Source organism: Colobus angolensis, unplaced genomic scaffold (genome assembly GCF_000951035.1).
Source record: "Colobus angolensis palliatus isolate OR3802 unplaced genomic scaffold, Cang.pa_1.0 Scaffold16, whole genome shotgun sequence".
In the NCBI taxonomy this organism is placed as follows: Eukaryota; Metazoa; Chordata; class Mammalia; order Primates; family Cercopithecidae; genus Colobus; species Colobus angolensis.
The window spans coordinates 16,706,829-16,719,073 of NW_012114710.1; the positions used below are offsets into that span (position 1 = coordinate 16,706,829).

Genomic DNA, 12,245 nt, shown 5'->3' on the forward strand with positions numbered 1-12,245 from the left:
ATCCAAAGACCTTGAGGACATTCAACAGAAACTAAAGAATTGTGACCCAAATTAGGATTGTGACTGAATATCCTTCATGCACCAAGCAACAGTGCATGGTATCATTTACATGTTTGCAAACTCCGAAGAGATCAGGGATAAAAGTTACCAGAGTTTAAACCACTGTGATCAATGGAACGGAATAACACCAATGGAAAGAACAATGGGAAAAGAGCACCCAGCCAGGAGGATCACTTGAGCCTAAGAGGTGAAGGCTGCAGTGAGCTGAGATCACTGCATCCCAGCCTGGGTGACAGAGTGTGACCCTATCTCGAGAAAAAAAAAAAAAGTACCCAGCAAAGAAATAGGGGAATATCAATGCTTTCAGGATCAAATAAGAGGAGTGTTATCTGAAGGAAACTAGTCATTAATAATGCTAAATGCGGCAGAGTGGGATGTGTATTTGACAACTAGTCACTAGTGGCCTTTTGAAGGGTAGTTTCACTAAAATATCGAAGACAGAGTCTAGATTGCTATGGGTTGGACAGTGCATGAAATGCCCACATAATCTTAAATGGTTATGTTTTCCTCAGAGTTCCATTATATATCTTCCCTGATTATATCTGACCCTCCTGATGGGACAGGATCTCATTAAACAGGAAAAACAATAGAAATTTTTCTACATCCCTTAGAATCAGACTAACTTCTGATTAATATTAGCCTTAATATTATGGGAAAACTCTTGGAACAAGTTAGATCAACTTGTTTTAAATAGAAAATTTCTGACTCTAAAGAGTGGTGCTCAGCACTGAATTTGTACATTTGGCATGTACTTACTGAGAGTCTACTATTCCACCAGACTGGGCAGCACAAAGACTATAAGAAAGTCCTCCATTAGGGCTTCCAATGGGGAAGCAGTGTGTCTGAAACAATGACATAAAGGTTTATTATTCAGTTCGATAGTCTTTAGTCTTGGGAACTTATTGAGGGCTTGATGGAAAGTATTTTTCAGGTCAGCTATTTTGATTCACAAACTTAGCATTTTCAAGCTATGCCCAGGATGACTGACAAGTCTAATTTAGTGATACCTTGTTATGAATGTAGATATTAATCAGATACCCAACATTTGAAAGGCTACAGAAAGTCTGTTGTAGTGCTCAAGGTTGAAGCATGATTGAAAATAAAAGGCTCTTTTAACATAACGTGGCAACAAAAGGGTCTAAATTAGCAAATAATTTTTATTAGCAAGTTAAAGTCTCCTCTCATGAAGTTTTAAATGTTATTTCTGAATCAGATATATTATTTATTTCATCTAGGAACCAGGGTGTGTCAGGGGGGCGGGGGAACACCTTGGGTACTGAGATATGGTATAACTAAATTCCTATTACAGTCTTGCTGTTTGATTAAAGCTGAAATGGTAAGGTTTTTAATCCTCTGCGGCTAAAATGATGCCATTGAAGTCTTGTTAGGAAGGCACATCATTCTTCAATGTATGTATTACAGGGACAAGGTGTGGGGGAAGGGGAACCTACAGATCAGGGATCAGCAAACTGTGGCTTGTTGCCTAATTTTGTAAATAAACACAACACAGCCTTACAATTCACTTACATGTTGTCTATGGATGCTTTTGTGCCACAACAGCAGTTGAATAGTTGTGACAGAGACCTTATGGCTCACCAAACCAAAGTGTCTGGTCCCTTACAGAAAGTTTGGTGATTCCTACATATATCGAATAATTCTGACTAAAAAGCCAAATACACTCGCATATACAATAGGCAATAAGAAATACGATATATTCCAACCAATAAGAAAACTGGAATTTTAAACTTATTAAACATTTGATATAATAATTTTGGAGGATGTAAATATGTTTTAAATTATAAAAACCACATTAAAATTAAATACAGATACTTAGGCTATCACTTTCCTTGCGAATACTTACAGAAGCTTATGATTTCACCCTGTGATTTTTTTTTTCTACTAACCCGCAAAAAGTGAAATGAATATTAACCTAAGTACCTGCAATTTTAGTGAACTGCTTTATTGGATAGGAAAACTCCTCTAGGTCTTTAAACCCACTCCATCATCTACGCCCCTAAAATGGTAGGTAGACTCTATTGTGTGTTTCCGAGTATATACCAAGTCTTCTGAGAAAACAGCGTTTCTAATTCTACAGACTTATCCAATACAGCTGATAGAAACAAGCAGCACTTAAAAAATATATATCCTAGAAAAAGATGTAACTGACCATTACCATCTTTCTATGCCAGTTAATACAAAAATGTCAAGCACATGTCAAAATTAAGAGTTAACATCTTTTTCCCAAAACGCTGCAGTGCATTTTTAAGGTGAAAGTATTATTTCCCCTCTTATTATGTTGAAGGGGGACAATGTAAAGTGCTGTCTGTATGCATTCTTAACTTAATCTGCACTATTTTATATTTGTCTTCATCCTGTAAACCTGTTACCCCTCCCACCCGCTCCTGCTTTTAAAAACTGCTGATACAAGGCTAGGCGTGGTGGCTCACACCTGTGATCCCAATGCTTTAGGAGGCTGAGGCAGGCGGATCACCTGAGGTCGGGAGTTTGAGACCAGCCTGACCAGTATGGAGAAATCCTGTTGCTACTAAAAATGCAAAATTAGCCGGGCATGGTGGCACATGCCTGTAATCCCAGCTACTTGGAAGGCTGAGACAGGAGAATCACTTGAACCTGGGAGGTGGAGGTTGTGGTGAGCCAAGATTGTCCCATTGCACTCCAGACTGGGCAATAAGAGCTAAACTCTGTCTCAGAAAAAAAAAAAAAAAAAAGAAAAAAAAAACCACATTGATACAAAGGGTCTTTTTGGTAAAATTTCTCAGATGTCTAATTTTTCATCTTCCCCATCCCAACTGACTTGACTTGCAGTATAGTAATAATTGAGAACACTATATACCCTGTGGTCTCATTATTCATCCAAGGGCCTAACAAGTGGGTATTCAATGTATATCTGTGGAATGCATGTATGACCAAAGAGGAAGAGTCCACAGAATGAAACGGGAGCTCACATTTGAGTGTGGTACAAGTCCCCAGGAGCAATGAAAGACCACCACAGACGTCAGCTACCTTTAAAAGGCAAATACAGGATAAAAGTTTAGAATGATTCCTGGCTCCAAAACACTGTCTTCAGTCTAATGTAAGATTTTAATAAAAACATCTTTATGCCTATGAAATAATAAAACATAATTTTTAGACAAATGCAAGACTAACAAAAATAGACCTACATATGTAAAATTCTAGACTTCACCTTAAGTAAAGTCATCTTAGGACTTCTTCAAATTTCCTTTGCTATAAATGAGGATATGGCCCAGGACTAGTACTCTGGGATGCTGATTCAATTCCTACATTTGCTATTATTTGGAATGGGCACATTTTATTAATGATTTAGGTGACAAGTACTTGAAAAATTAGTGTGGGAAGATCTGCTTTGGAGAATTACCCATGTCAGTACATAAATGCCACCATCTCACTTTAGGAATCCAGATGCTACAAATATCCAAGGAGACTACTTGAAAACGGGACAGGTTGACAGAGATGCTAAGCTTCACATTACCTTTTACATGAGTACGTCTTTCATACGGTAAAATATAAATACCAAAACCCAACATACCTCTTCACAAATACCAAAATCATATTGGCAATTAAAACATCAGGTCATTTTAAAGTATTTTTATTGATGTATTATTGCACTCTACATCAAAACTCCAACAGGGATTTTCTTCTAGTTTTTTCACATATAGACCGAATGTTGGGCATTTAAATATTAGTGGTGTATATGTCAGACATTTTTAAACAAATATTTTGCAGCAAATGGCTAATTCTCACTAAATGTTCTGTTATGGAGATGGTTTAAAAAAAATTACAAAGGCTACTTTTGCATTGAGATCTCCATAGTAACATCTGCTGTAGGTTGGATTTGGTCATCACATCTTGCAGTAACATTATCTACTAGGGTTATGTATCCAGGCAAAGGATCCCAAAGGCTCAGTGTGACACCATGTATCATATGCTTGGCAACACAAAATAACTAAATGAAACTGGCTTGATAGCTACATGCCATATGATACTAACAGGCAAAATCCTTAAAGTTGCTAGTGCCTTTAGTCATTCACTTAGTAAATACTTTTGAGCAACAAGCTATGGGCCAAATACTATTTGAGTGTACTTTGGAATCTTCAAACTTATTCCTAATCTCAAATATTTATTGAATGAGTTTGGTACAGGAAAAATAATAGTGAAATGGAAGTTCAGGAGTCCTGGGTCCTAAAACTGACTGGAGTCACTGTGGCAATCTCTCTGGGTATGCTTCATTGGGTAGTCTCTTACAGTCTCTTTTCAATCTAAGTAATTCTACAATAATCTTGAAACCATCTTATGTATTATCTCACCAACTGTTAGGACCTGTGCCAGTAAGACTGTCTTGTGTTTAGCTTTCACTAAGATTCTAACACATACCTAATTACACTTGGAAGAGTAGTTTTTTCTTATTGCCAAATTTAAAACTGGCCATGGGAAAAAAATAATCTGGCTGACAGTAAGGTGGCAGTATTAATAGCAGGTAAGGTGCCATGCAGTTTTTCATTCACTTTAATTAGTGGAATAGATTTCCTATAGTTCAATTTCTTTCTTTAAACTTCAGAAAGACAGTCATGCCATAGCCTAAATTCTGAAGTACCTTTAGTTTTCTTACCTAAACATAGATCCAATAATTCAGTTTCCTATACCTGCTCCCAAACACTGGTCTGTGGTGATTTGTAGTGAAAAAGAAAGCAGCTCAGGTAGTGATTTTTTCTATTAAGCTGAACTTGGTGTCTAAATTCTTAATTTCCTAAATTATGTCATTTTTATTGTCAAAACATCCTTCGTCCAGTACTTACACATACAAAATTTTATCATTTTAGTTATTTGTTGACTAAGCTAAGCAAAACAAAAAGTAACTACAACGGTCCCAACACCTAAAAAAAACTAAGCACAAATCCAACTCTGAAATAGAAATGTTTGGTCAATACTGCCTTAGCCAAAATGATTAAGTAATCTCTTTGGCTTTACGCAGTTATCTCTAGTGGCAGACCTTTTTCTGAAGCAGCCCTATTTCATCTTTGGATAATTAAAAACCGATTTTCAATCGAGCCAATGGTCCCAATCATGACCCCTTAGAAACACATAAAGTATCTTAATTATTCTGCCTCATGACAGCTCTTTACATGTTTAAAGATACTAGGCATTATAATGCTATGTAGGCTCCCCCGTATTGTGCCTTTCTCCAAACAAAATCAACGAACTCCTATTTTTCTAAGAAAAGTCTGAATAATCTAATCAGTTCTGATTTCCTTTGCTCTATTACTAACTTTGAAATAATCTAAAAAGCTAGTTATGTTTTCTCTACATTAATAAAATTTCAAAGACTTGAAATTTATAACATCACATCACTTGTAGTCAATCAGTCCACAAATATACAACACGGGATGAAGCAGTTTACCTTTGCTTTTCAACCCATTTCCAAGATTATGCACAGATGTAAATTAAAAGGGAATTTTTAATGTTTTCTAAAACCTGCAGAGAATCTTAAAAGATACACTGATTACAAATCACTGCTACTAATTAAAGCAGCATTACTTGGAGGTAGTTTGTCATTTATGTACTTTCATATAAAAACATACAAATAAAAAACCTTTATAGTATTCTGTAATTCAAACTTGTAAGCCTGAAGTACAAAGATATCTGAATTATACATAAGTCAATTTCATTAAGGTGTTCCCCTTACCCCAATTAGTCTAAATTAGTACACTTGCAAAGAAATCTGAATTAAATGTCAGTCAATAAAATTCACAAAGCCAGAAGCAGTTTAGTGCTCACAAGTTTATATTTTTAGGTTTGAATAAAGACTCTTGTGTATTTTCTAAATACACAGACAAAACAGTTTCGGAAGTTTACATACATGTCTTAGGACACTCATATTAGGTAGGTAATTTACATTTTAAAAAGTTGGTCTTCGTAAAAGATCTTCCCAAAGAGCTTTTACAAACAGCAGGCAGAAGTGTTCTTTTATGTTTACAGTGTTCAAAATGCCAATGCTCCCACTAAATAATGGCCTCAACCATCACTCTCCTCAACCCAAAATATTGTTCTCAATAGCTAGTGTACTCCAAATTTAAGTAGCCAATGTCATAAAATTTAGGGGTAGAAAACATCTTTTGAAGTGTGCTTATCCCTAACACATTTTAAACTATCTAGAATTCTTTAACTTCAGATGAAAGCAGGGATACAGCAGGAAAAAAAAACTTTCCATTTAAAGTCCTAAAGTGGCTAAACACCTGTTAGTTCTAAGTGTGGATACTATGTACCATCGTTAAGTTTAAGGATCTGGGTGACTGAACGGCACAAAAACTGGGGTTTCTATCTAGTTCTTCAGATAAAAACCATTCTTTTATAAAATTAAAATGCCACAGCCGGTTAAGAGCATGTGCTACACTGATGTGTCTTAATATAGTCAAAGTGACAAAACAACTGCTTTATGAGGAAAGAGTAGTAAGGAAATTTGTTGAGGGGAGGAAAGACACTCAAAATTCTAAACACAGCTGTCTTACAGGAAAAATATAAATCCATAGACTCCATTAAGAGCTGAAATTCTACAAGAGTTGTTTAGTGAGGCAGCAATAGAGCCTCCTTGAAAGAGTATGGGCTTCAGAATCAGACGTGCTCAAAGCCCCAGCTCTATCACAGCTGTGTTAAATTAGCCAAGTTTCTGAATTTCTCTGAGCCTTTCCTCATCTATAAAATGGAGACAATTAGCACCTACCTTATAGAGGATTAAGGTAAAATCAGGTATACAGCACAATGGCAAGTGTGGGCACTCAAAAAAAAATTGGTAGTTTTTTGAATCGTTTTTCAGAAAAATGAATCTAAACCCTTCATGCTATGTTCAGAAAATCCTAAAAAATATAAATAAAGCTTACTAAAGTTTTAAAATTTAAGATTCTTAAAAACCTATTTTCCATCACACTTTCCCCCATATGATACTACTGCAGTCATATTCAGGCCCTTTACACCATTTGTATTAATATAAATGCCCAAGTCCTAATCCTTTCATTTCCTATTTTCTCCTTCCTTTCCTCTGTCTTTTCTCATTTCTTTTTCCTCTTGGTTATCTATTATTAAACAACTTTAAGATGTGTTACGCACCTATTATGTACCAGTGTTCTAAGCACTTTACATGAATTAACTCATTTAGCTCACTCTTCTCCAGTAGGATGGCTGTACCTAACCCAGCTAGTGTGTTCTCCTCAATTTCAAAGCTACTCATTACTGTTCAGTTTCCCTTTCCTATAATGTTTCTTCTTTTTTAAACTCTTAATTGCTAGTGTGCTAAATTTAGCAAAATATCTAGTAAATAAGAAAAATGAACAGGGGTCCATATGGAAGTATCTGTCTCTGAGAACTCTAAGAAATAATGCACAATCTTGATTTATGAGACTGTCTGTAACTACAGAGTGAATATGAAAGTTTATACTCTTCCTCTTCATTAAAATTAAAAGCTCTAAAATACTTTTTCATTTAAAATATAAATTACAAGAGACAACTTCGCCAAATGTGTAACATAATTCTGCCAGAATTCCACAGACAAAATTATGAGTATTTCATTGTTACCTCTGAGACCAATCGTAAGTTCTTAGTATCTATCAACTTCCTGAAATTTTACTGTAAGTCAGAAAAAGAATACACTTAAAAAAATAGAAATGTCCAGTAGTATACCTTAGTACTAAAACTATTTTTTAAAAAGATCTAGATGGGAAAAGGCAGTCCCTCGAGATCATGAAACAAAATAAGTTAGGCAGTCAGCAAGTAGAAAAATCTGTCAATTCTGTTTCTGGTAAAATGTTTACTTCAAAGAAATTTTTATATAGGCTGAGGCTAATATATTCAAGAGTATAAACACTTTTCCTTTGGATTACCTAAAAACAAACTTTTAAAGTATCATATTTCAATTGACTAAAAATATAGCCAAATCTGTCACAACACAACATAAAATGGACAATTATAGAATATTTTAAATTAACAGTAACAAGCCATCTACATCAAACCTTATTTCCAACTAAAACCAAACAAAAGCACAACAATCCCGTAGTGTACCAAGTGTGTATTTCAATTTACTGTATGCAATCTAACAAAAATTTGGTCATAATTTACCAGATATACATAAATGATTTAAGTAGTAAAAGAAAATTCAGCTTCAAGAGAGTAAGTTCATATCTTGAGGAAAAGTAAAAGTACATTAAGAATGTAAAGCCAAAGTCCAGTTTCTATGCAATAAGTGAACTGTAGTCTAATAAAGCAGATTTAGGTGATTTTTAGATATATATCTTTGTTCTTTAATATATATTTATATATAGACAGATCTACCAATTGTAAACTAGTTTATTTAAAGGAAGGGAATAAATGGGATGAAAGAAATCTTTATACTATACTTACATATTCACAAAGAACATCTTACGTTTAAAATACTTTTTCATTCATAGTATCTTTGCCCAACTAATTTCTACCAGAAATACATTTTACTCATTTGTCTAGAACATTAAGATGTACTCATCTGTTTTAAACAAAAATCAAACTGAAACTATTCTTATCTGTCAGGTTTACAGTCATGTAGAAACTACAATATAGATGACAAAAGATGCATCTAACCATGTAACTGTAATTTATCTTTGATTTATCCAAGCAGAAACATCATTGTCTAACAATAAACCATTATTCTACTGAAATCAGAGACAATGATAAAGCTTGTCTCTTAAAAAACATCAACTTTCCAACTTTGATCAGATGGAGCACCAAAGGGATTATATCTGTCAAAGCATCTTTGCAATTTTTCCACATAACTAGCATAATTTAGTTACCTGATATAAAATAGGAAAATATACTCAATTTTTATTTAAAACAAAGCTGAAAATATGACATCCCTCAATCTTATATAATATACAATATGCTAATAAATGCCATACATGTTAACAATACGTGAAATGCTGCTGAGAGTTCCACAATCAGCTAATTCATGTCACCAGGCTAAGTAAATCTGACAATTTCACCTCAATATGTCACCCTTTGTACCCTGAAGAATTTAGTTTACAGAATAATAAAGCTTCTCAGAATTTTATTTGTAAGATTTTTGAGACTGTTGAATCATGGTGACTACTAGGACTGTATCAAGGTGTAGTGACTTCAAGGAACAGAAAAAAATAAATTAAGTATTGATCATAATTTCAAAACAATATCCCGCTAAGTATGAAACGAAAGAGAATGCACATTTTGTGTTAATTTTAATGATAAAAGGGACACGGGTAAAAACCTGATATTTCACTTATATTGCATAACAAGCTAACCAAACTGGACATGGTGGATAAATTATAAAACAAATCATTTTACTTATTTCTATGATTTTTCTTTCAATTAGGTCTTTCAAATAGGACTGAGGTATAGTACACTGGCAAAAATAAGGAGGCAAACAAGAATAGTGCCAAAGTAACAGATACCCAAAACCGAATACCATGTCAGAAAACATCATATAGTAACCATTTATCAGATTAGAGCAGCAGAAGAAAGTTACTTCTAAATCATAATCATTTTAGTGGTATTTGTCAACTTCGCCACGGTAACTTCATAACATCATTCTTCATTTGTGAAGTAGTAAAATTCATGTCAAAAAGGAAGGGGGGAATGGAGGAAGTCAGTTAGTTCATTCCAATAAATTACCTCTCCAGTTCTTATAAACATGCCCATCAGCACAAAATTGAGAAATAATACCTAAGACTAGAAGAGACTTGGTTTAAGGTTTAAGTTATGAAGCAAATTAAATGGAAAAATACAAGAAAATAGAACCAATGGGGTTGAAAAAGCCCCTCACTGAAAATCTGTATTAAAAAAAATAAAATTAATAAAAATAAAAATAGAAACAAAACTCTACTAGTACAAACTAGCCTGAGTGGTTTGATGGACAGAGTGATTGGGTCAAATGTCACTGTACTTCCAGAAATGGATTTTCTCCATTCATGTTAAAGTAGCACATGAATGTAAGCTCTTTAAGGACTATTTTCATAGGACCCAAATAGTTACTGTATATCCTATAAATAGAAAATATTTTACTTTGATAACTGACTGAATATGTGGGGACTCCATGTAATCCAACCACATGGTTGTTTGCTGTATAGTCCTGTGCAAATATAAAAAAAAATTTTTTTTTGCTATAAGGCTTTGACCCTACAGTTTTCACAGCAACATAACTACTATCCAGCATGTACCATATTTTGCAAGCCTTCAAGTTCAACAATCCAAATTGTCGATTCATATTAGGTCCAAATGCAGCATCCTTGAGGAGTATAGTAGGTCAGTTAATCATCTAGAGACATACAAACTTCTCCTGATTCATCCCATCGAGAGGGATCATTCTGATCTTCTCCATCATCAACTAGCTCTTCATCAGCTTCTCCTACTTCATTCTCCTCGTATTCTTCATCCCGAGGGAATTCTGTATCCTGTCCCTGATCTACACCTTCTTGCCCTCCTGGTTGTGATTTATCTGCACAGTCTACACAAACACCATAACGTCGAGATCCATGTCTTATTCCAACACTGGCTGCTAACATGAAGATCTTCTTACACACCATACATTTGTATTTTTTATCCTTTTTATGCACCTAATTGAAGGGGGGAAAAATCCAATATAAGGATATTATATATAATAGAATGCATTTGAACCACTCAAATTAAACCACACATTTAATAATGAGTGAATATACCACTGTTTCTCTGTAAAAAGCTCACTATCAGTTCATAAAGTCAAACTCTTTGTTTAAAGCAATTTAGGAGACAATCTTCCTTAAATTCACAATTAACTGTTTAAATCCCTTTAAACTTCACTGACATAAATACAGTTTATCTCAAAGATTAGCTGTATTTAAAGTTACTTACCAGGGAATGTCTTTTTACATGTTCTCTTCGAGTAAACAGTTTTCCACAAATATCACAGCTAAATGATCTCACTCCTGTGTGAATGAGCAAGTGCCTTTTTAGTGTTCGTCTGTATTTGGCTACATAGCTACAATGAGGGCATTTTAACTTGTTCATGATTAGAGATGATTCACCTATGAGAATTAACAAAAAAAGAGAAAGTGCTTATTATATATTAAACAGAAAACTTGCTATCAAAACTTCTTATCTCTGAGAACAGCAATTATGTAGAACTACTGATACTTGTTTTTTTAAAAAATGCAGAATATGAAAGCTTTTAATTCTTAACAATTATTTAATAATTCTGTATTTGTTTAGTTGACTAATACTTGCCATTTTCCCAAGTTTCTTGTTTTGGCCAAGATTCTGGCAATAATCCATACTTGAAATCATTTGAAGCACCTGGTATCAATCCATACTTGAAATCATTTGAAGTACTTGGTATCAATCCATACTTGAAATCATTTGAAGGACCAGGCATCAAACCATACTTGAAATCATGTGAAGTACCTAGTACAAGTAAAAAGTCTGAATTAGTAATGGTAATAAAGATCTGTCTCTTATCAGAGTCAGAAAACAGAAAACATATTTATATCCTATGAGCACCGACAGAACTTCACAGTGAGTTAAATAAAACTGTATTTTAGTCTAAAATTGAGATGTCTTCCTACTTTATTATCACAATTAAACAAAATACTATTCAACTATAATAGAAGAAATTCAGTTAAAAAAAAATAATAATCATGGGCCAGGCACAGTGGCTCATGCATATAATCCCAGCACTTTGGGAGGCTGAAGCAGAAGGATCACTTGAGCCCAGGAGTTTGCAACCAGCCTGAGCAACATGGAGAAACTCCATCTCTGTCTCTACAAAAAAATTTTAAAAATTAGCTGGGCATGGTGGTGGGTGCCTGAAGTCCCAGCTACTTGGGAAGATCATTTGAGCCCAGGAGTTGCAGTGATTCAAGATTGCGCCACTGTACTCCAGCCTGGGTGACAGTGAGACAATGTCTCAACAACAACAAAAAAAAGGTGCTGGTGGGGGAGAAAAAAACATGAGTATCATTTAATTGTGCAGATGCCACAAGAAATGACCCTTTTAAAGGATGGGTATATTCAAACCAGAACTCCTAATAGTTGCTTTTTTCTAACTACTCTATCACTTGAGATTATATCACCCTAAAGCCCAGCTATCAAATGGGATATTCTCCTTATTACAAACCCAGGAC

General features: G+C 34.5%; 1 protein-coding gene across 2 annotated transcripts in view; it reads right to left on the bottom strand.

Moving 5' to 3' along the window:
• Positions 1 to 3,672: 3,672 nt before the first annotated feature.
• The window catches only part of ZBTB10 (zinc finger and BTB domain containing 10), a 39,164-nt gene continuing 30,591 nt past the window's right edge, over positions 3,673 to 12,245 (bottom strand). Inside the window, exons 4-6 of one of the 2 annotated variants that reach the window (XM_011937142.1) lie at positions 11,350 to 11,526; positions 10,978 to 11,150; positions 3,673 to 10,703 (exon numbers count right to left, since the gene is read on the bottom strand). In XM_011937142.1, the coding sequence (XP_011792532.1) occupies positions 10,398 to 10,703; positions 10,978 to 11,150; positions 11,350 to 11,526 (656 nt within the window). In that variant the 3' untranslated portion in view covers positions 3,673 to 10,397. The remainder of the gene's footprint in view (positions 10,704 to 10,977; positions 11,151 to 11,349; positions 11,527 to 12,245) is intronic. The other variant, XM_011937141.1, reaches the window with a different exon arrangement.